This window comes from Delphinus delphis, chromosome 20, assembly GCF_949987515.2.
Source record: "Delphinus delphis chromosome 20, mDelDel1.2, whole genome shotgun sequence".
NCBI classification, from domain to species: domain Eukaryota; kingdom Metazoa; phylum Chordata; class Mammalia; order Artiodactyla; family Delphinidae; genus Delphinus; species Delphinus delphis.
Window position 1 is genome coordinate 45,102,558 of NC_082702.1, and position 25,105 is coordinate 45,127,662.

At 38.6% G+C, this 25,105-nt stretch overlaps 1 protein-coding gene and 1 long non-coding RNA gene across 17 annotated transcripts in view; one reads left to right on the forward strand and one right to left on the reverse strand.

Moving 5' to 3' along the window:
- ZNF19 (zinc finger protein 19) overlaps positions 1 to 25,105 on the forward strand; it is a 58,935-nt gene that overhangs the window by 18,858 nt on the left and 14,972 nt on the right. For 10 of the 16 annotated variants that reach the window (XM_060000790.1, XM_060000788.1, XM_060000801.1 and 7 more), the window contains 5 exons: positions 3,019 to 4,108; positions 8,790 to 8,909; positions 13,995 to 14,138; positions 17,707 to 17,777; positions 18,553 to 20,625. In XM_060000790.1, the coding sequence (XP_059856773.1) occupies positions 3,019 to 4,108; positions 8,790 to 8,829 (1,130 nt within the window). In that variant the 3' untranslated portion in view covers positions 8,830 to 8,909; positions 13,995 to 14,138; positions 17,707 to 17,777; positions 18,553 to 20,625. Of the gene's footprint in view, positions 1 to 3,018; positions 5,403 to 8,789; positions 8,910 to 13,994; positions 14,139 to 17,706; positions 17,778 to 18,552; positions 20,626 to 24,773; positions 25,077 to 25,105 lie in introns of those variants that run through there. The other 6 variants (XM_060000792.1, XM_060000794.1, XM_069540232.1 and 3 more) reach the window with 5 other exon arrangements.
- The window catches only part of LOC132417150 (uncharacterized), a 49,607-nt gene continuing 29,921 nt past the window's right edge, over positions 5,420 to 25,105 (reverse strand). Inside the window, exon 3 of the long non-coding RNA XR_009517763.1 lies at positions 5,420 to 5,890. This is a non-coding gene — a long non-coding RNA (uncharacterized lncRNA). The remainder of the gene's footprint in view (positions 5,891 to 25,105) is intronic.

The following is a 25,105-nucleotide window of genomic DNA, read 5'->3' on the forward strand; positions in this document are numbered from 1 at the left end:
TAACGACCGTCCCCTTACATAATTACAAAATTTTTTTTTCTTCCAGTGAGAACTTTTGATTTACTCTCAGCAACCTTCAAATATGCAGTACAGTATTGTTAACGCTAGTCACCATGCTGTACATTACATTCCCATGACTTATTTTATAACTGGAAGTTTGTACCTTTACCTATTTCTCTCACTCCCTACCCCTGCCTCTAGCAACCACCAACCTGTTCTCTGTAACTGTGAGCTTGGTTTATTTGTTTTTGTGTGTGTGGTTTCCTTTTTTTAGATTTTAGGTATAAGTGAGATTATACTGTATTTGTTTTTCTTTGTCTGACTTATTTCACTTAGTGTAATGCTCTCAGGTCCATCGACGTTATCACAAATCACAAGATTTCCTTCTTTTTTTATGGCTGAATTAACATTCTTCTGTGTGTGTGTGTATGTATGTATCAATCACATTTTCTTTATCCATTCAGACATCAGTGGACACTTAGCTTGCTTCAGTATCTTGGCTATTATAAATAATGCTGCAATGAACATAGGGGTGCATATATCTTTTCTAGTTAGTGTTTTCATATTCTTTGGTTAAATACCAAGTGTTTTCATTTTCTTTGGAATTCCTGGATCACATGGTAGTTCTCTTTTTAATTTTTTTTTTTAAAGCTTCTTTATTTATTTATTTTTGGCTGTGTTGGGTCTTCGTTTCTGTTGCGAGGGCTTTCTCCAGTTGCGGCCAGCGGGGGCCACTCTTCATCATGGTGCGCGGGCCCCTCACTGCTGTGGCCTCTCTTGTTGCAGAGCACAAGCTCCAGACGCGCAGGCTTAGTAGTTGTGGCTCACGGGCCTAGTTGCTCCGTGGCATGTGGGATCCTCGCAGACCAGGGCTCGAACCCGTGTCCCCTGCATTGGCAGGCAGATTCTCAACCACTGCGCCACCAGGGAAGCCCCTCTTTTTAATTTTTTGAGGAACCTCCATACTGTTTTCCATGGTGGGTGTACCAGTTTACATTCCCATCAACATTGCACAAGGGTTCCCTTTTCTCCACATCCTTGCCAACACCTTATTTCTTGTCTTTTTGATAATAGCCATTCTAATCAGTGTGAGGTGATATCTCATTGTGGTTTTGATTTGCATTTCCCTGATGATTAGTGATGTTGAGCATCTTTTCACGTGCCTGTTGGCTGTCTGTCTTCTTTGGAAAAATGTCTGTTCAGATCTTCTTAGTTTTTGTGTGTTTTTTTTTTGCGGTATGCGGGCCTCTCCCGTTGCGGAGCACAGGCTCCGGACGCACAGGCTCAGCGGCCATGGCTCACGGGCCTTGCCGCTCCGCAGCATGTGGGATCTTCCCAGACTGGGGCATGAACCCGTGTCCCCTGCATCGGCAGGTGGACTCTCAACCACTGTGCCACCAGGGAAGCCTCTTCTTACTTTTTAATTGAATTGTTTGGGGTTTTTTTGCTATTGAGTTGTATGACTTCTTTATATATTTTGGATATTAACCCCTTATCAGATATATGATTTGCAAATATTTTCTCCTGTTCATAGGTTGCCTTTTCATTTTGTTGGTTTCCTTTGCTGTGCAGAAGCTTTTTAGTTAAATGTAGTCCCACTTGTTTATTTTTGCTTTTGTTGCTTTTGCTTTTTCTGTCAGGTTCAAAAGATCATCTCCTAGATGTCAGGAGGTTACTGCCTATGTTTTCTTCTAGGAGTTTTATGGTTTCAGATCTTACTTATGTTCAAGTCTTTAATCCATTTTGAGTTAACTTTTGTGTCCATTGCTCCTTTCTGAGTTTCATCATTGCCTGTCTCAGAGGCCCTCCTTCCTTGCATGGGATAGATTTATTCAGGAGCAGTTTTTGAGCACTTGCCATGTGCCAAGCTTTGATTTAGAAGCTCTGGAGGATATAAGTTATGGAGACAGATGTTTAGAGCTGCAAAATGTGTGTCAAGTGCTGTTGTTGATATATAGGCAGTGGGCTGTGAAGCATAGCAGGAGGAGAGGTTAGAGTAATTTCAGTTTAGAAGCTCAGGTGATGCTCCTTCAGTGGCAGGGCCATTTATTCTGAGTTCAACAGATAAGAATGGGTTGCAGATGGGAAAAAAAGGAAGGTAGTCTGACTGGAGGAAGGGAATAGAAGATCCACTTCAATTTCTGGCATAATATAATATCTGACAGAGACTAGTATCTGAAATATATAAACAACTTTCCATCTCAACTGTTCTCTGCTTTTGAATATTTGGCACTTTCATTTTATTAGTCTTGTCTCAATAGCAGGCTGATGTTGGGAGTTTTAGTAATCTCTAAAATCTCTATCCAGTAGTCCCCCCTTATCTGTGGGGCATACATTCTAAGACCCCCAGTGGGTGCCTGAAACTGTGGATAATACTGAACCCTATGTAGTTGTTCCTGGGTATCTGTCGGGGATTGGCTCCAGGACCCCTGTGGATACCAAAATCTGCAGATGCTCAAGTCTCATACATAAAATGGCATAGTACAGTAGGCCTCCTGTAACTGCGGGTACTTCACTCGTGGTTACAGAGGACTGACTGTGTATATGCCATGTCTTTTTCTATACATACATACCTATGATAAAGTTTAATTTATAAATTAGGCACAGTAAGAGAATATCTAAATTGCCAGCATCACTCCTCTTGCACTTTGGGGCCATTATGAAGTAAAATAGGGGTTACTTAAACACAAGCACTGCAATACCGCAATGGTCAATCTGATAACTGAATCAGCTACTTAGTAACAGGCAGGTAGCATATACAGAGGGATGATTTACATCTGATCACAGCGGGATGGCTCTAGTTTTCATCATGCTACTCAGAACAGTGCACAATTTAAAACTGAAGAATCGTTATTTCTGGAATTTTCCCTTTAATATTTTCAGACCATGGTTGACAAGGAAACAGAAACTACAGAAAGGGAAACTGCAGATAAGGGGGGATGACAATAATTTTCAGTGTTCTTTTGTTTTCTAGTATAATCCTCAGGTGGCATTTTTGTTTTCTGTTTGTTATGTCAGATGCTGGGACCAACACTGACAATGAGTTAACACCAACATGGGGAGTTTCTGAAGAAAGAGATATGATGATGTTACATGGGCCACAGAAGAATGTTCTTAAGAGAAACAGCTTCCTAGAAACATGTGAACTGGAGAAGCACCAGGAAATCCCCACAGTGAAAAACATTAGAGGAAAGGTTCCAAGAATCCACTATAATAGGAAACCCTTCAGATGTGAGGAATGTGGCAAATGCTTCAGCTATTTTTCTTACTATGTTAGACACCAGAGAATCCACACTGGGGAGAAACCCTTTGAGTGTAATGAGTGTGGAAAAGCCTTTAATGGCAATTCTTCATTAATTCGACATCAGAGAATCCACACTGGAGAGAAACCCTATCAGTGTGAAGAGTGTGGGAGAGCCTTTAATGATAACGCAAATCTGATCAGGCATCAGAGAATCCACAGTGGGGACAGACCCTATCTCTGCACGGAGTGTGGAAATGGTTTCACCAGTAGTTCTGAGTTTGTCATACACCAGAGAATTCACACTGGGGAGAAACCCTATGAGTGTAATGAGTGTGGAAAAGCTTTTATTGGTAATTCACCACTGCTGCGACATCAGAAAATCCACACTGGAGAGAAACCTTATGAGTGTAATGAGTGTGGCAAAAGCTTCGGACGGACTTCTCATCTTAGTCAGCATCAGCGTATTCACACAGGGGAAAAGCCTTATTCTTGTAAAATATGTGGGCAAGCCTTCAATTTTCATACAAAACTAAATCGGCACCAGCGAGTCCACAGTGAGGTGAAACCCTTTGACTGTGTAGATTGTGGAAAAGCCTTTAGTGCTCAGGATCAATTAAAAAGGCATCTAAGAATCCATATTCAGGAGACTTCCTATGTGTGTGATGAGTGTGGAATAGTCTTAACTAGCAAAAGAAATCTGCTTCAGCATCAAAGAGTCCATACTAGAGAGAAAACCTGTGAATATGTCAAGTATGAAAAAACCTTTAGGACTTCTTCCCAGCTAGATCATATCCACCCTGGAGAGAAGCCAGTGCTGGATGTTGGATGTTTTGGCCTCCCAGAATTTTTTACCCCCTTTTACTGGTAATAGTACACTAAATTTCCTTTTGGATTCTGTCTTCCACTCGGGGTAGAATTTGTGACACAGCCCCAGCTCAGCTGCAGGTTCCTTCCCTCAAGCTACAGCTGTTGGTTCAGATGTCAGTAGATAACCCAAGATAGTCCAGTTAGAATCACAGACTTGGCAAGAGTTAATAACCTTGTAAATGGTGAGTGTGGCCCTGGCACAACAACCAGATGGCAGACTGTGGCCAGGCAATCCTTTCGCCTTCCAGTTGTTAACAAACTTTTGACATTCCTACTCATTAAGATCTTAATCACTCATACTCGTTAAGCAGCTGGGCCTCCTAATGGGCAGTTTCACAGTGGCTGAATGGTGTTGGAGAGCCACGTGCACCCATGTGGACTTTGGAAAGCCTGCCAATTATGAATTCCATGGTACTGAATAATCCTCGAACCTCCCAGTACTTCACTGAACAAGAATTTTCTGCCACCCTTAGCATTTGGTGTCTGCTCTTTGTCGTGGAGAGAGGAGACTGGAAAAATGAGCAATGTTTGTTCTTTGGGAGTGGTTGATTAATGTGGCTGGGGGGCAGGCATGAGTTCTGGGCTACTACCCCCCCGCCCCAGGAACAAGAGTGAGGTCTGTGTGCCTTCCTAGGGCACATGAGCTATGCAAGGACCTGATGCCCAAGGCAGGAGCCTCGAGTTTACCATCATCATCAACCTTGCTTTTCAGCAAATGGAAAAGCTGCTTGCTGTTGTGAAAGGATAGCAAGAACATTAGATGGGTGGCTGCAGCCCCTAACCCTAAGTGAATCCCTTTCTACCTTGTGCTTCAGATTCTGTGCTGTGCAGTGGGTGGTCAGTGATAGGGAATCTGCTGCTTTCACCGAGCCAGCATCTGTCCTCATGTCCAAGTGCAGCACCTCAGCTTTCCTTTGGGAGCTACATCTTGCCTGCTTCCGGTCCAAATAGTTTCAGAGGGCTGACCCCACATTCCACCCACCTGGCCCATCCCATCTTCCATCCTCTGATTGCTGTGATCAGTGCAAGGATGAGAATGTTATCCAAGCCAGGCCAAAGGCATTCTAAGCCATGAGTTTTCAAGGAAGCCTACTGAAGGAGAAAGCATTCCTGGTATGGACTTTAAGCTTGTGTCATTTTGGAGTTGCTGGATGCAATGAGAGAAACTGTGCCTGTGAATGGGACCACAAGGCACTCAGCAGGCTGATGGTAGGAGAGGGACCAGGTCACACTACAAGCATGTGAGCCCTTGGACCTGACACCTCTGAACCCAGTTTTCAACTTGTCTCTTGTAAGGATTAATTTCTGTCATTTAAAATATTTATTTTACTTGAGTAAGCATGTCTAGTCCCTTGTAATCAAATAAGTCCTGACACATCAGGATCATTTTTAAAATTTTATTTATTTACTTTTGGCTGCATTAGGTCTTCATTGTTACATGCAGGCTTTCTTTAGTTGCGGTGAGTGAGGGCTGCTCTTCATTGTGGTGCATGAACTTATTGCAATGGCTTCTCATTGTGGAGCACAGGCTCTAGGCGTGCGGGCTTCAGTAGTTGTGGCACTCGGGCTTCAATAGTTGTGGCTTGCAGGCTCAGTAGTTGTGGCACATGGGCTTAGTTGCTCCACAGCATGTGGGATCTTCCCAGACCAGGGCTCGAACCCGTGTCTCCTGCATTGGCAGGCAGATTCATAACCACTGCGCTACCAGGGAAGCCCACATCAGGATCATTGATTCCTGAGACTCCCTCTGGCATGGTGTCCTCATTGGGCGGGGCATGTCTGGGGAAGATAAAGACAGTGGGTGGGGTCAGATTTAAGGGGAGCTGCCAAACAACTCTGTCCCTGTTTCCTCTGTGTCCCAGGAGGGGGAAATCCCAGAACACGGAGAGAACTAGCAAGGAGAAAGGGTCAGAGGATGGTTAATTGGTCTGCTTGTATTTTCCATATTAAATGGGGTGTTTTTCACCTGTTGGAATCATCCAGAACATCTGCCAGGAACTCCTGACAGTCTATATACTTATTGGACTCCTACACTAAAATAATCCATGAAAATCTATCAACTTATTTTACCTGTAACAACTGGCAATTCCTTAAGGACAAATATCTTCAGACTTCCAACAGTCAGTTGCATTTATTGGCAGACAACTTTTATCAGCCTCGTTGCTTTTTTGTTTTTAAAAGCCCCTCTTTCTCTTCCCCAGAAATTCTTTTGTTAAAGCAGGAAGGTAGCTAGATGTGAGCAGAGAAAGGGGGGGGGGGAGCATGGGCCAGATGGCAGGAAACCATGCGTCTTGTAAAAGGCGGGGGTGGGATGGGGTCCTTGGAACCTCCAAACTGGCAGGAAACCATACATTTTGGGATAAGTGTCCTGGAGGCAAAGAAAGGTAGGAAAAGGTGGGAATCTGGTGTCCGAATGTAACCTTTTGCCCATTATGCTCTCATTACAATAAAATTAGCCTTGCAGATAAGAAGTACCCATCATGCACAGAAGCCATGACACTTCTGATCAAGGCTAAATAAGGACAAAAATTCCTCCTCCCCCCGGGAAGGTGGCGCTGGGGTGAAAATCAGGGAATATCACCCCCAAACCCCTCCCTCCCCAGTGAACATTATACCCCATGTAACCGGCTTGCCAAAAGAACTCAGGGCAGCTTACTCACCTGAGCCTGCCCGCTCTCCCCAAGAGCGTACTATAGCTTAAATAAATCCTCACTTTACTTTCTTGACCTCCCTGTCTCATCTCTGAATTCTGCCTGGGACGAGGCAAGAACCTTTCACTTTCAGGGTTACCTGAATCTGTGTCTCCCAAACAGCAATTCTTAAAGACCCCAAATAAATTCTTTTCCTGTTTGTTGTCTCCTGCATTATGTTATTTTGTTTCTGGTTGACACACTTAGCAATATATACAGAGTCATCTTTGTCTTTGCTTGGGCTTGTGGCTCATTTCTTTCTATTGTTAAATTGTATTCCATTGCATATATAGGAGAGGAAAAATAAATTTTCCTCCACCCTTCTTTGTTCTTGGTTCAGATCCCACCCTGTAACGACCTCATAAAAAGCAACTTCTAATGCGTTTATATTGTTCCATGTTTGCAGTTTTGAAAAAAAATTAATCAGCCTAAAATAATTCTTATGTCAAACAGGCATATTTGGGGGTCCATATGCTCTTACCCTTGACATGTAGGTGCCCCAATAATCTTACGCGTTCATCTACAGAAGAACATCCTAATATCTTTAAGCTTTTAGCCATTATGAATAGAACTTGTGTATAATTTTATGGTAGTTTTTGTTTGAACACAGTTTTTCAAAGCAATTGTCTAAATACTAGAGGTCTGATTTTTCTATTCTATGCTAAGACTTTTTTAGTTTTGGAAAAAACTGCCAAACTGTCTTCCAGAGTGATTGTACCTGCACTCCACCAGCAGAGCAGGAAAGTTCCGGTTGTTCTTCCCCCAGTTGATATTGTCATTTTTTGGAGTTAGCAGTTCAAATAGGTGTGCAGTGCTAGCTCATTGTTTTAATTTGTATTTCCCTAATGGTATATGAAGTTGAGTATATTCTTGTATGCCTGTTTACACGCTGTATATCTTCTTTGGCCAGGAGTCTGTTCCGATCTTTGCCCATTTTTAATGAGGTTTTGTTCTAGGGTTCTTGGGAAAATTTGATTATAAATCCTTTATTAGCTATGTGCTTGGCAAATATTTTTCTCTCAATTTGTGTTTTTTCTAATTTTATAAAATGCACATTATTAACTTTTTTCTTGTTGTTGATAGGCTTTTGGTGGTGTGTGTTAAGTCATCTCCACACCCAAGGTCATGTAGATTTTTCTTCCGTTTTCTTCTAGAATTTTTATAGTTTTTTAATTTAAGTTTGTGGACAGTTTTGGGTGAGTTTGGGTATAAGTTGTAAAGTTTATGTCTATATTCATTTCATTCCATGTTTTCTAATTAATTACTTGGAGAGTAGTGTCCAGTTTTCCCAATACCATTTTTTCAGGGGACTGTCCTTTCCCTGTTGTATGTTCTTGGCCCTACTGTCATGAATTACTAACCACACATATGTGGGTTTATTGCTGGGCTCTCTATTCTGTTCCTTTATTCCGTGTATCTGTGTTTGTGACAGTTCCACACTGTTTTGGTTACCTTAGTTCTGTGATACAGTTTGAAGTCAGAGGGGGAGATGCCTCCAACTGTTTTCTTTTTTCTCAGAATCCCTTTGGCCATTCAGGATCCTTTGTGGTTCCATACAAATATTATTATTTCTGGTTTTATGAAAAATGCCATTGGAAATTTAATCAAGATTGCATTGAATCTGTAGATGGCTTTGGGTAGAATGGACATTTTAGTAATAGTAATTCTTCCAATCCATGAGCACAGAATATTTTTCTATTTGTGTCTTCCATTTTTAAAATCAGTGCTTGATAGTTTTCTGAGTACAGGTTTCTCATGTCCGTGGTTAATTTATTCCTAGGTATTTTGTTCTTTCTGATGAAGTTATAAATGGAATTTTCGTAATGTCTCTTTCTAGTGGTTCATTATTAGTGCATAGAAACTTAACTGATTTTTGTATATTGATTTTATAGTCTGCAAATTCACTAAATTTTATTCCAACAGTTTTTTTTGTGGAGTGATGTGGAAAGTTGTAATTCTAAAATCCCACTGTTTCTACTGTATCCCAGGTCATCCATAACACCCAAGACATGGTGGTTCCTAGTGTAATCTTCTTACGGTGTCTCTTAATAACATGTGGACTCCTACAAGGCCAATTAACATGACAGCTTTCGTTGAACTGGATCTGGGTAAGTCTTGGCATTTATAACGAAGTTCGATGTGTTCTGTTTTTCTGGCATGGTATTGACATGGTTGTTTTGAAAAGTAATTTCTAGTAATTTCACACATACAGAAAATTTTCCACAAAAGTAAAAAGTATTCACATTTGCCACTTCACACAAAATACTCCAGTGTGTTTTACCCAAAACAGGGATACTCTCCCTGAGAACCAGCACATAAGCCCCAAATCAAGAAATTATATGGTACCCACATTATAATTTAATCCACAAGCGCAGTTTAACTTTCACCATCTGTCCAAATGTTTGAAAGTATCTTTTTCCATTCTGATCCGGTTTTCTTTTTTTTGGAATGATTACTTAGATTTTCCCTTATTTTTATAACCTTAATGGATTTAAGGCACACAAGACAAGTATGTGATCAGGGTGGCCTTTTCTGTATGGCTTTTTTCAGTACGGATGTTTTCAGTGTTCATGTTGTAACACTTATCAGTACTTAATTCATTTTTCCCCACTGTTATTAAAAATACATGACATGACATTTACCATTTAAACATTTTAAGTGTACAGTTCTGTGGCATTAGCTACCTTCATACTGTTGTACAAATAACCTCACCATCCATGTCTAGAACTTTAAAAATTTTTCTCAAGTGAAACTCTGTATCCATTCACTCACAGCCCTCAGCCCCTGGAAACCACATTCTTTTTGTCTCTGAATTTGACTTCTCTGGACTGACTTATTTCACTCAGCATGGTGACTTCAAGGTTCATCCATGTTGTGGCATGTATGAGAATTACTTTAGTTTTAAAGGCTGAATTATGTCCTATTGTGTTTATTCGTTCATACCATATTTTGTTTACTCATTCATCTGTTGATGGGTACTTGGGTTTCTGCCACCTTTTGGCTACTATGAATAATGCTGCTATGAATATGGTTGTACAAATATGTTTCAGTTTCTGCTTTCAAATATTTTGAGTATATATACTGAAGTAGAATTGACAGATCATATATTAATTGTCTGTTTAAGTTTTTGAGGAACTACCATATTGTTTTCCAGAGTGGCACCACCATTTTACTTTATTCCTTTATATGGTATAGGTTAGTTTATGGATTTACCCATTTTATTTATCCATTCACCCTTTGAAGGACATTTTACTTGTTTCTACCTTTTGGCTATTGTGAACTGCACTGCTATGAATATTTGTGTACAAGTTTTTGTTTGCACACCTGTTTTTATTTTTTAATTTATTTTTTATTGAAGTATAGTTGATTTACAATGTGTTAATTTCTGCTATACAGCAGTGATTCAGTTATACATATATATATATTTTTAAATATTCTTTTCCATTGTTGTTTATCATAGGATACTGAATATAGTTCTCTGTGCTATACAGTAGAACCTTGTTTATCCATTCTATATATAATAGCTTACATCTGCTCACCCCAACCTCCCACTCCATCCTTCCCCCACCCCCCTCCCCCTTGGCAACCACAACTCTGTTCTCCATGTCTGTCTGTTTCATAAATAGGTTCATTTGGGTCATATTTTAGATTCCACATATAAGTGATATCATACGGTATTTGTCTTTCTGACTTACTTCAATTAGTATGATAATCTCTAGTTGCATCCATGTCACTGTAAATGGCATTATTTCATTCTTTTTTATGGCTCAGTAGTATTCCATTGTATATATGTATGCCATCTTCTTTATCCATTCATCTGTCGATGGACATTAAGGTGGTTTCCATGTCTTGGCTGTTGTGAATAGTGCTGCTGTGAACATAGGTGTGCATGTATCTTTTTGGATTAGAGTTTTGTCTGGATATATGCCCAGGAATGGGCTTGCTGGATCATATGGTAGTTCTATTTTTAGTTTTCTGAGGAACCTCCATACTGTTCTCCATAGTGGCTGCACCAACTTACATTCCCACCAACAGTGTAGGAGGGTTCCCTTTTCTCCACATCCTCTCCAACATTTTGAATACCTGTTTTCAATTTTTGGGGGTCTATAGGAGTGACGTTGTTGTACCATATGATAATTGTATTTTTATCTTTTATTGGAAATGCCAAACTATTAATGCACATAAGCTGCACCATTTTCCATTTCCACAAGCAATGTTGGGTTTCATTTTCTCTACAGTGTTAACATTTGTTAATTTCTGTTTTTTGATTATAACTATTTTAGTATGTGTGAAGGAGTACTGAATTATGGTATTACTTTGCATTTCCAGCACAACAACTGATGTTTTACACCTTTTCATGTGCTTGTTGATTATTTGCTTTTCTTGTCTGGGGACAGGTCTATTCAAGTCATTTTCCATTTTAAAATTTGTGTTGTCTTTTTGTTGATGTTTTGTAAACGTTCTTGATATATTCTGAAGAACAGATTCTTGTCTGATATAATACAATGTGCAAATACTTTCTTCCTTTCTGCCAGCTGTGTTTTCACTTTTTGGATATCATCTTTTGATGCACAAAAGTTTTTAAAATTGAGGAAATATAATCTATCCATTATTGCATGGTTATTGTAACCTTCTGCCTTTGCTTATCTGTAACTATCAATTGCAAATGTAAGATGCCAGCCTACCACCTCTGTCCTACATTGAATTCATTGCTTGCTCCCTTTAGATTACAGATATAGTAGTATTACTATTGTTAGGTATTACCACCATGGGAAAGAACTTACAGAGTCCAGTATTTATGTATAGCACATTTTGCCTTTGCTCTGCAGAGTCCATTTATTTCCATAGTTACTTAAGTCAGCACCTTTTGCCCTACCAACAGTGAGTTTTTTCAGTACATTTCTAAATCAGTTAGGTTCTTTGTCACATCTGTATTCCATCCTGTGACACTCCCATATCCTAAATAAATTTGATTATGATTTACTTGTTGGGTTGTAAAAACCCATGGGTTTAGATTAATGCATGGTGGCAAGTATCCATCAAAGTACCATATAGAACATTTCAAACCCCACACCATAACTTGTTTCCCATCTTTTTTTTTTTAATAAATTTATTTTATTTTTGGGTCTTCATTGCTGTGCGCAGGCTTTCTTTAGTTGCAGTGAGCAGGGGCTACTCTTCATTGCCGTACACGGGTTTCTCATTGCAGTGGCTTCTCTTGTTGCGGAGCGCGGGCTCTAGGCGCACAGGCTTCAGTAGTTGTGGCTCACAGGCTCTAGAGCGCAGGCTCAGTAGTTGTGGCACACAGGCTTAGTTGCTCTGTGGCATGTGGGATTTTCCTGGCCCAGGGCTCGAACCCGTGACCTTTGCATTGGCAGGCGGATTCTTAACCACTGCGCCACCAGTGGGAAGCCCTACCATCTTTGTTTTGCCTATTCCTGAATGTCATATAAGTGGGGTCATAGAGTGTGTACCTCCTCAGACTGGATTTTTTCACTTAGCAATACTGTATACTTGTAAGATTAATCCTTGTTTTTTGCAAAGGTTGATGGTTTATTCCTTTCTATGTCTGAATAGTATTCCATTGCATGTGTATGAGAGGAAAAATAATTTTCCCTCTACCCTCCTAGGTTCTTGGTTGAGAAGTGCCCCCATAATAAAAGATTACCATCAGAAAAACAAAGAGAAGTTTAATAACATTTGTACTTCCTATATGCATGGGCGATGCCCAGGAAAAATTAGTCCCTGAAATGGCCTAAGTCATCACCTTAAATACCATCTTCACCTAAAAACAAAAGAAGGGCTTCCCTGGTGGCACAGTGGTTAAGAATCTGACTGCCAATGCAGGGGACACGGGTTTGAGCCCTGGTCCAGGAAAATCCCACATGCTGCAGAACAACTAAGCCCGTGAGCCACAACTACTGAGCCTGCGCTCTAGAGCCTGTGAGCCACAACTACTGAGCCCGCATGCCACAACTACTGAAGTCCGTGAGCCTAGAGCCCGTGCTCTGCAACAAGAGAAGCCACCACAATGAGAAGCCCGTGCACCACGACGAAGAGTAGCCCCTGCTGGCTGCAACTAGAGAAAGCCCGCGTGCAGCAATGAAGACCCAATGCAGCCAAAAATAAATAAATTAAATTAAAATTTAAAAATTAAAAAAAAATTAAAAAAAAGAAAACGCAGATTTAAGTCCTGGCCTTCTTTACTGATAAGTGTTTCATGAGATTTAGTCATCTGTCTATTCCTGGTACAGAGAGGGAGACAACTTTTTAAATGAAGATTTCCCTTATAAATGTAAATTTCCTTCACAAAAGTGTAATCTTGACTTGGTTTTCAGAAATTGTCTTTTTTAAAAATAATCAAGCCAAAATAATCCTTACACCAAACAGGCATATTTTGGGGTAGCATATTCTGTTCCCCCAACATGAATGTACCCCAGTTTTCTTATATGTTCATCTGTTGAAGGGCATACTGATTTAAGTTTTTAGCCATTCTGAATAGGGATGCTATGCTTAATTGCATCCTTGTTTTTGTTTGGACCTAGTTCTGCAGAGCAGTTGTCTAAATACTGGAGGCAGGATGTTGGCTCTTTAGGTGAGATTTGTTTAGCTTTGGAAAAATCTTCCAAAATGTCTTACAGAGTAGCTGTATATTTATTTTACTGGCAGTGATGTATAGTTCCCATTGTTCCTCACACTCCATCAATTGGTAGTGTCTTTTTTTTTTTTTTTGAGCTCAGCAGTTTTAATAGTTGTGCAGTGCTATCTCATTGTTTTAATTTGTAAGTCCCTAATGATATATGATGTTGAGTATATTTTTGTATGCTTACTTACTATCTACTTTGGCCAGGTCTCCATTCAGATTTTACCCATTTCTAATGGGGTTGTTTGTTCTATAGTTCTTGGTATAATGAGTACAAATCCTTTATCAGATAAGTGTTTTGCAAATCTTTTTCTTTCCGTTTGTGGCTTATCATGGGATTTGGGGCTCCATTTGAGTCTGAATTTTCAAATTTAGTGGATTCATCAGACCTGCCAGCTGAGAGCAGGGCCTCCAGTGGAAGTGGCTGAGGCTTGCACTTCCAAACTGGCCAGCAGGTGGAGCCAAGTCCACCTCTCTGACTTTCGAGGCTAGTGCGTGTTCAGCCGGAGGACTTGATTCCATGCAGCTGACCGGGGCTTGGTCTTTTCAGGATTCTCCAGGGCTTTGGCTTCCGGACAATGACTGGCTGAGTCAACATAGACAGGAGGTTGGTCTCCTCCAGACATACTAGTCCATGCAGACAGGAGCCAGTGTCTTCAGGACCTGCTGGGAGGCACCGCCGCAGGAGTAAAAGGTAAAGAAAAAGTGGGGAGAAGCTTCCTGTATGCGGCTGACTGCTGAAAGGGGGTCTGTTTGCAGAGAAGCCAGCAGACAATGGGCTTGATGTGGAAAACTGTGGATTTCAGGTCATTTTGTGTGTAGTGTAGACAGTTTCCAGTGTCTTTCTTTGGTGTGTGGTATCTAGTTTCTTTGGCATCAGTTTATTGAGGGGACTTTACCCCAGTGTATGTCCTTGGCAGCTTTGTCATAAATTAAGTGACCACATACATGTGGGTGTATTTCTGGGTTCTCTGTTCTGTTCCTCTGGTACATGTGCCTGTTTTTATGCCAAGTTTTGGTTTTGGTTCCTGTAGCTTCACAGTGTAGTTAGAAGTCAGGGGGCAAGTTGACTCCAGCTGTGTTCTCTTCCTTAGGATTGCTTTGGCTATTTGGGGTCCTTTTTGGTTCCACACAGGATATATAGAATTGTTTGTTCTGTTTCTGTGAAAAATGCCACTTTAATTATGTTAGAGATTGAATTGAATGTGTACACTGCTTTGGAAGGATGAACGTTTTAAGAATATTCTTCCAGTGCCTGATCACGAATATTTTTCTTTGTGTCTTCTTTGGTTTCTTTATTAGTGTCTTACAGTTTTCATTGTGCAAGTCTTTCACATCATTGGTTAAATCTATACCTAGGTATTTTGTTCTTTTTGATGCAGCTGCAAATGGGGTCGTTTTCTTAATTTTTCTTATACTTCTTTATTAGTGTCTAGAAACTCAAATGATTTTTGTGTATTGCTTTTGTATCATGCAACTTTACTAAATTCGTGTATTACTTGTAACTTTTGGCGGTTTGATGTGGAAAATTGTAATTCAAAAATCCCTTTGTTTCTACCACATCCCAGGTCATCCACAACCCCCAAGACACAGTGACTGCTAATAATATAATCTTCCCATAGCACCTCTTAATAATACATGATTCCTACAAGAGCAGTTAGCTTAACCATTTTGGGTGAAATGAATCTGGGTAGGGCTTGGCTTCATCATGAAGTTTGATGTCTTATCTATTCTTCTGGCATGGTGTTGACATGTTTTGCAAAGTTATTTACTTTTTACTAACTTCAAACATACAGAAAACTTGCAGTAGCAGTACAATGTAGTCTTTATCTGTAAGTTCAGATTCCCCAGTCATCACTGTTTTACCACATATGCCAATTTCAATGACTGTTTCCATTGTGTTTCCACCCCAAAAAGGGACACTCTCCCAGGGAACACCCCTATAACCCCCATATGAGAAATCATTACGGTTTTCACCTTCTAATCCAATCCACTGGCTCCACTTCCACTTCCATCACCTGCCCCAAAGCATGAAAATGTCTTTTTCCATTTTTTTCCAATGTTTCCATTTTTTTCCAATGTTTCCAAACATTTTTCCAATGTTTCCAAAAAGAAAACATTCCAGTTTTCTTTTTCTGGAAGCAGTCTTGAGACTTCCCCTCATTTTCACAGCCTTGATGGATTTAAAGCACACAAGATGAGTATGATCTGGGTGGCCTTTTCTGCATAGCTTTTCTCTTAGGATGTTTTCAGTGTTCATACATGTTGTAACTTGTATCAGTACTTCATTCACATTTTCCATTGTGATTAAATATCGAACATAATGACATTTACCACTTAAACCATTTAAAATATATAGTTCTATGACATTCACATTTATATTATTGTACAAATATCCTCACCATCCATCTCCTGTACTTGTTTTATTCCAAGTGAAACTGCATCCATTAAACACTAACTCCCTTCAACCCTTGTCAACCACATTCTACTTTCTCTGAATTTCACTTCTCTGGATACCTCATAGAAGTGGGATCATATAATATTCGTCCTTTTGTGACTGGGTTATTTCACTTAGCATAATGACTTTAAGACTCATACATGTTGTAGCATGTGTCTGAATTTCCTTAGTTTTTAAGGCTGAATAATGTACCTTTGTGTATATTATCACATTTTGCTTATCAATTCATCTATCCATGGACACTTGGGTTGCTTGTGCCTTTTGGCCAGTGTAATGCTGCTGTGAATATGGGTGTACAAATATCTGTTTAACTCCCTCCTTTCAAACCTCTTGGGTATATACCCTGAAGTGGAAGTGATGAATCATACTTTGTTTTTGACGAACTGCCATACTGTTTTTCCACAGCAGATGGCACCATTTTGCTATATTTCTATGTATGGCAGAATAATATGGAACTTTTTATAGATCTACCCTCTTTTGCTTCTCCATTCATCCACTGATGGATATTTGAATTTTTTCTACCATTGGGCCAATGTAAGCAATGCTGCTATGAATATTCATGTACAAGTTTTTGTTTGAACTCCTGTTTCCAATTCTTTGTGGCACATATCTAGGCATTGAGTTCTTGAACCAGACTCTAATTGTATTTTACCTTTTTGGAGGAAATGCCAAACTATACATTTCCACAAGCAATGTGTAAGGGTTCCAATTTCTCTACATTGTTGCCAGCATTTTTGTTTGTTCTTGATTATAATCATTTATTATATGTGAATAGATGTCACTTTGTGGTTTTAATTTGAATGTCCATCATAACATTAAAGAAATATACCTAAGAGGGTTTTATTAGACTCTCAAACCTCAGGACACTGCTTAGTAGACATAGCTGTTGTATAACCAAAAACTATTCACTTTCTCTTTAAACAAATTTTAAAAACCATTAAGCACAAAAACGATCCACCAAAATTCATTACAATATCACAACCACTCAATTAACCCAGTTAACCCAAGCCCGCCATAAATTTGTGAAGGTTTTGAACAAAGACCTACAAAACTACCAAAATAGTACTTAAAACAAATACAATGTGTGTCATCATTATTCTTAAATGCAATGTAATCATGGCCAATGATCTGAAAAATCATCATTGTATTTCAGCTATAGAAACACTAATGACCAACATTTTACAATCCCACCCATTAATCAGAATTGTTAATAATGCATATAATGATCTACCAGCCCCATCAAATAGCTCATGATGAAAATTTCATCCCTGCTTTATATTTAATTTTACAAATCTTGACAGGGTTATTTTTTGAATTTTTTGGCTCCGTTGGGTCTTCGTTGCTGTGCGTGGGCTTTCTCTAGTTGTGGTGAGCAGGGGCTACTCTTCGTTGCGGTGCGCAGGCTTCTCATTGCAGTGGCTTCTCTTGTTACAGAGCACAGGCTCTAGGGCACACAGGCTTCAGTAATTGTGGCACACGGGCTCAGTAGTTGTGGCTCGCAGGCTCTAGAGCGCAGGCTCAGTAGTTGTGGTGCACAGACTTAGTTGCTCTGCATGTGGGGGTCTTCCCAGACCAGGGCTTGAACCCGTGTCTCCTGCATTGGCAGGCGGATTCTTAACCACTGCACCACCAGGGAAGCCCAACAGGGTTATTCTTAACAATACATTAATACATCAGATACAGTAACTGCCTTCTCATCTATAACTCATATCTACCGAAACAAACCATGGATGAATTATCTGATATGTATATGCAGACGGACCTTTCCTATTCTTATTCTTTGTTTGCTTATTTATCCATGTAGGGCGAGGCCTGTGTTATGGATCTTACACCTTCCTAGAAATATGAAACAACGGAATCGTCCTACTATTTAAGGTAATAGTCCAGCATCCTTTTGAAGAACATCAGTCATGACAAGTCTCCTTTCAGTAATTCCTTACATTGGCATTAACCTAGTCAAATGACTCTTAGGAGGATTCTCAGTTGATAAAGCCACCCTTCCCCTATTCTTCACGTTCCACTTTATCCTCCTATTCATTATTGCAGCTTTAGCAGTTCTTCACCTATTATTCCTTCATGAAACAGGCTCTAATAATCCAACAGGGATCTCATCCTATATGGACAAAATCCCATTTTATCCATACTACACAATTAAGGATATCTTGGGTGCCTTGTTCCTATTTGTAATCTTACTAATACTAGTACTAGTCTCACCTGACCTTCTAGGTAGAGAAAGTTATACTCCACCTAACCTCCTCAGCACTCTCCCTCACATCAAACAAGAATGATACTTCTTATTTTCATATGCAATTCTGTGATCTATTCACAACAAATAGGAAGTGTACTAGTATTAACCATCTCATTCCTAATTTGATTGATTGTCCCAGTACTTCATACAGTGAAACAATGAAGTATAACATTATGACCTCTTAGCCAACGTTTATTCTGAGTACTTGTAGGGGACCTATTAACAGTAACATGAATTGGAAGACAAACCATTGATCATCTATTTATTATCATCGGACAAACAGCATCTACTCTATACTTTCTCATAATTATAGTCCTTATACAACTAACAAGCATTATTGAAAATAACCTCCTAAAATGAAGAGTCTTTGGAGTTATTTATTACTTTGTTCTTCTAAACCAGAAAAGGAAAACATTTTTCCCTAAGACTCGAGGAAGAAGCTCCAGCTGCACCATCAACACCCGAAGCTGAAATTCTACTTCAACGATTCCCTGAACAACTTGCTTATGGGACAGTAACACTGTCTTTAAGTACTATGTAAGTATTTAAAAGTGACATCTTGAAAACTAACATTACTGTGTACTTTGTGCATTTTGTGCCCTTCCACATGTGTAAGTATATATACCTTCTTATGCATAATACATGATATGTAATCATAAATTAATTATCCCATGTATATAAACAAGTACATCAGCCTATTGATATTACATACACATTAAACAGTTCAACTCACATTAGATTCCAGGGGTAATTGAAGTGATTGATATTATACAGGACATATGTTTATTAATCATACATATCACATAAAGTCAAATCATTTCCAGTCATCATGCTTATCATAACCGATAACCAGAGCTTAATAATCAAGCCACAATCAACCCATCCACAAATATGTCTCTCTCCTCGTTGTAGGCAATGAACCATGAGGATTGCTATAAATGAACTGTATCTGGCATCTGGCTTTTATTACTTCAGGACCATCTCACCTAAAATTGCCTACTCTTTCCTCTTCAATAATGTACCTCGATGGACTAATGGCTAATCAGCCATGTTCACACATAACTGGTTTCATGCTTTTGGTATTTTTAAATTGGGGGGCATGCTGTGACTCAGCTTTGGCCATCAGAGGTCTGAACACAGCCGAGAAACTTGTAGCTGAGCTTGAATTACTATTTTCCAACATCATCTACCATAATATGTTATTGCGTCAGTGGTCACAGGATATAGAGCAGTTACACACGTACCACACAGGCACACTCATATCTGGTAAACAGCTTGCTTAATCAAACCCCTACCCCACTAATTCTCATACTTTATATACCATTATCACCCTGCCAAACCCCCAAAACAAGTCAAAGCATATAAGATTCAACTAACTCACCTAACAAACATACTGCTGTCACTTCACCAACCCAAAGTAAGTGTAACTCCAAACTTGCCTCTTAACTATACCACTGAATTATGTACATATATAAGGCTTATATAGACAGCCATCTCCCTCGATCTGTCATTTACCTCAAACAAAATTAAAATTACATTTTAATAATCTCCACAAGAAAAAAATTATTTCAATATTTTAACACATTGTCAATTAATTACATAAATATGATACATACAAAATCCTACTCAACCTAATGATGAAGCTTAATAATTAAAGCGAGGCACTGTAAATACCTAGTTGAGTTTACTAACTCCATAAACCCATAGATTTGGTCCTACCCTTTCTATCAATTTCAAATAAAATTACACATGAAAGTATCTGCATCCCAGTGAGAATATCCTTTAAATCAAAAAAGATTAAAAGGAGCAGGCATCAAGCACACTAAAAAGTAGCTCAAAACAACTTACTTAACTACGCCCTTATGGGAAATGGCAGTGATAAAAATTAAGCCCCAAACAAAAGTTTTTGAGTAAGTTAGATTAACTAATTAGGGTTGATAAATTTTGTGTCAGCCACCTTGGTCATAAGATTAACCCATGTTAATAGAAATGCAGTGAAAAGCGTGTTAAAGATTACCCCAAAATAAAATGAAGTCCTAGCTAAGCTGTAAAAAGCCATAGCTAAAACAAAAATAAACTATGAAAGTGACTTTCACATTTCTGATTAAATGACAGCTAAGATCTAAACTGGGATTAGATATCCCACTATGCTTAGCCGTAAATTCAAATAATTATAACAATAAAATGATTTGCTAGAATACTACCCGCATCAACCTAAAAGTCAAAAGACTTGGCAGTGATTCATACTCCTCTAGAGGAACCTATTCTGTAATTGATAAACTCTGATAAACCTCACCAGCCCTAAGTATTGTCATCCTCAGGAAACTTTGGTAAACAATAGTAAGCAAAATTATCAGACATCAAAACGTTAGATCAAATTGTAACCTCTGGGAGGGGAAGAAATGGGCTATATTTTGTACCTGAGGAACATAAAATATATAAAATTCTGTATCTCTCTCTCTCTCTCTCTCTCTCTCTCTCTCTCTCTCTCTCTCTCTCTCTCCCTCCCTCCCCCCTCCCCCTCTCCCCCCCTCCCCCTCTCCCCCCCCCCCCCTCTCTCTCTCTCACAAGAGGAGATAAGTGAGCATACTGGAAAGTATGCTTGGATGAATCAAAGTGTAGCTTACAGAAAAGTACCTGGTTTACATACTGCATGAACACTTTGTACTGAAACTAGCCCAAACTTCCCACCGAATTCAACTACCATAAGTGAATTAAACATTCATTCAACATCTAAAGTATAGGAGACAGAAATTTAAATCTGGTGTTATGAAGTATGCTACGGGAATGATGAAAGAAGTACTCAAAATACCAAAAAGCAAAGCTTACCTCTTTTACCTCTTGCGTAATGATTTAACTAGAAAACTTTAACATAGAGAACTTAAGTTAGATAACCTGAAAGCAGATGAGCTACTTATGAACAGTTTACAAGAACAAACTCACCTATATGGCAAAATAGAAGATTTCGGGTAAAGGTGACAAGCCTAACAAGCCTGATGATAGCTGGTTGTCTAGAAAAGAATTTTAGTTCAACTTTAAATATTACTTAAGAAACATAACTTTTATTATAACTTTAAATGTTATTCGAAAAAGGTACAGCTTTTAGTATCAGGATACACAGTTCCCCAGAGAGTAAGCATAAACAATACTTGGCTTAAAAGCAGCCACCAATTGCAAAAGTGTTCAAGGTCGACCACACATTCATCTTAAATACCAATAGTAAATAAACCAACCCTAATTTAATACTGGACTAATCTATTAATAGAAGCAATACTGTCAGTATGAGTAACAAGTAGTATTGCTCCTTGCATATGCTTATATCAGAACATTAACCTACTGAGAGTTAACAGTAAAATAAACCTAAACCAATACCTAGTTATTTATTAAAACAATTGTTAAACCCAACACAGGCATGCATTTAAGGAAAGATTTTAAAAAGTAAAAGGAACTCAGCAATCACAAACCCTGCTCCTTTATAAAAAACATTACCTCTGGCACTTCTAGTATTAGAGGCACTGCCTGCCCAGTGACATCTGTTTAATGGTCATGGTATCCTGAGTGTGGAAAGGCAGCATAGTCATTTTTTCTCTAAATAAGGACCTGTATAACTGATCACACGAGAGTATTACTGTCTCCTTTAATCAGTGAAATGGACCTTCCTGTGAAGAGGCAGGAATAATATGAGAAGACCCTATGGAGGTTTAATTAATTAATCCAAAAAAATAATAACTGTACTTTAAGGAAAAACATAGCCTTTTTTTTTTAACATGTGTATACTGCAGTTTTATTTCAATTGCACAAACGAAGTTCATGTGTAGGAAATATAAATGAAACAGTACAGTAAAAATAGCAGAGAACCAAAAACTCTAAAAAGGAAGTACACCTAAAGCACAAGAATTAGTGTTTAGTGTTTCATCTTCAGTTTTGTTTGACACTTAATGCTTGCAAATTTTGAAACAAACTTTGAGATCATAATGACTCTTCTGAAGAGATTTCAGTACAAGCACTAAGATTTGGACATTCAGTTGGTTTGCAATTGAGTTGTTAGCTATTTACATAGTGTATAGTACAGACTTCTCACAGGTCAGATCACCTTCCTGTGATTAGAAAGGATCCCCTAAACTGCACTCAGCTTAAGACATCCAATGTACAAGGGCATGAAAACCATCATAATAATGTGGGTCCAAGTAACAGTTTTGATAAGGAAAATAAGCTTCTGTTTCCCATTTTAATTACTGAAATCTCTAACAATGACAAAACTGTCACAGGACAGTAACTGTATACAGTAATTCGATAAAACTTCTTGGAAAGAACACATTTAGCAATCTGAGATAAAGCAGAATGACAGGAAATAAAACGTGATTCAACACTGGTTCTTTCTGTCGTTTTTACACAGACATCACGTTACTATTAGACCAAGGCACAAAACGTTTAGTGCATAAACCAGTTTCTTTTTTAATATCTAGCATTCTTATCGTAGTCTTTTCTCTTACTTTGGACCACTTGTACCCAATACTCTATCCTACTATAGACTGTTTAACTTAATCAACAAAATCCAAAGTGATTTCTGACTAGATTTATGGGGGACATAAACATTTATATCATCGGGACTTCCTTGGTGGTCCAGTGGTAAAGAATGCACCTTACAGTACAGGGGACGCGGGTTCAATCCCTGGTTTGGGAACTAAGATCCCACATGCCGAAAGGCAACTAAGCCCACGCACCCCAACTACTGAGCTCGCGCGCCTCAACTAGGGCCTGTGTGCCGCAAACTACAGAGCCCACGCACCCTGGAACCTCCCACCACAACTAGAGAGAAGCCTGCGCGCCACAATGAAAGATCCTGCATGCTGCAACTAAGACCTGATGCAGCCAAAAATAAAAATAAATAAATAAATCTTTAATTAAAAAAATTCATATCAAAGTGTTTGCATAACCAAAAGTACAATAATAAAGATGAAAATGCCTATTTCTTTTAGAAAGTAATACTTCATAAGCTTGCTGCATCTTTAATGTCTTTACTATTGGATGACAATGAATAGTTGGTAGAAAAAAAGAATGTATACTTGAATTATGATAGCTTATCCATCACAAATTAATCTAAAAATGAAGTTTCTACAGAAACAGGAACTATCTTAACAAGGAAAAAAAATTCCTTCAAACCTCTTTGAAGTGGTAATGGCTGCAAACCTGCAGCATTTAGAAAACTATGCTATCAACAAGATCTGTCTTATGAATTTAGATTAAGAAATCTAGAAAGCAGATGAAAGTGGATTATTTCTTCAAAATTTTAGTACAACTACTGATAACCAAAGATTTCAAAGCAAATATGGCACATAACAACTCAAGCATAAATCAGGATGGAGAGCCTGGAGAATTTCTGATTTCCTGAATTTTCAAAAAATTCTCTCATTGCAACATACAGGATTTCTCCCCTATTTTAATCTTAGAAGTCTCAAAGAAAAGGGAGTGGATAACATACACACACACGAGTGCCCACACAAACACGCACGCACACACACACATGCACACGGCGGTAAGTAGAGTATCTAGTTCCTTCCTTCCACCACCTAAGTCTATTAAAAGAAAATTATGCAGGACCCGTCGTTTTCCCTTTAATGATTTCTGTAACATTAATTGCTGCCATCATTGTTACTTTTTTAGTATTTCAACCTAACAAAAATTCAAAAGCAGCTTTGTAGTCAGGAACGTGCACCTGAACACCTGTAAAACTGCAGGGCCCCTAGTTAATAATAATAGCCAAATTCAGGGATCGAACTTTTGAGTTCCACAGTAAGATACAATGCATGTGAAGCTCAGAATCATGTTTCAGACCACTGAACTTACTGAAGTTAAAATACAAATAGCCGGAGACATGATGTAGAAGATTAAGTACTTGGTTCTGTTAACATATTTATCAAAGTCACAAAATATTCCTCATTATTATTCATGCAGATAATTGAGAAAAAAGATAGTACGGAAGTTAACTTTAAATAAAAAATTATTCCTCCCACTCCCCTATACTCTACAAAATGTTTTCCCTGGGACTAAGCCTTGAAAAGGCCACTGTATATTAGTTTGACATGCATTACTGTCTGCAATTTAAAAAACTAATTTTGTGGAGGTTGTAATTACATTACAAAAACGTCTGCAGGCATTAATCTAAAAAAGGTCAAAAACCTACAGTAAATCTACAATATATTGTTTTACATTTGACCACTGGTTTGTGTTACGTAGAAGTCGTAGATTTGGTAAAGCACTGTAACAATTAAGGAAGGCATCTAAATCTTTAAATTCTGGATGAATTTTATGTTTGAATCTACAAAATTGCATGAAGGCTAACTCGAGAGACTTCCTATCATTCTAAAATTCCTCACTCTGGACAAATCATTTCTAGGACTCTTTCTTATAAATATCACCCTTTGAAAGCAAATACAATTCCTTTGGTTCCACACTTTATGATCTTAACTACATAGGGCTGATCTCAATTATTCATGGAATATTAAATATGATAGGAAGACAAACCTGAGAGAAGCGTTTACAATACAATAGCATAACTTGCTAAATTCTTCATCAGCATTCTCTGAAAAAAACTTCTCAAGCCTTTCTCCTTTTTATTTTAGCAATGGATTGTGGAAAATGTGCGGTTTTCTCTTGACATGAAAATATTTCATTGCAGTCATCTTGCCTGATGCGTTTAGTATTTTCTGCAAAACTGATACAGGAACTCCTATGCGACTCTCTTCCATCCTGTTGTAAAGGTCAGAAAAAAGCAACAAACTGGGAGGGAAATGGCTTATCGCCAGAGTAGTAATGTCTGAAGACTTTCAAAGTATGTTGGTTTTTCCCTCCTTCTGTTTATTTCCATTTTCTTCTTACAGCTCACAAAATGTAGAGGTTTGTTGTTATTAACAGTTGCTGTTTGTAGGGTTTTTTTTTTTTTTCCACTCCAGAT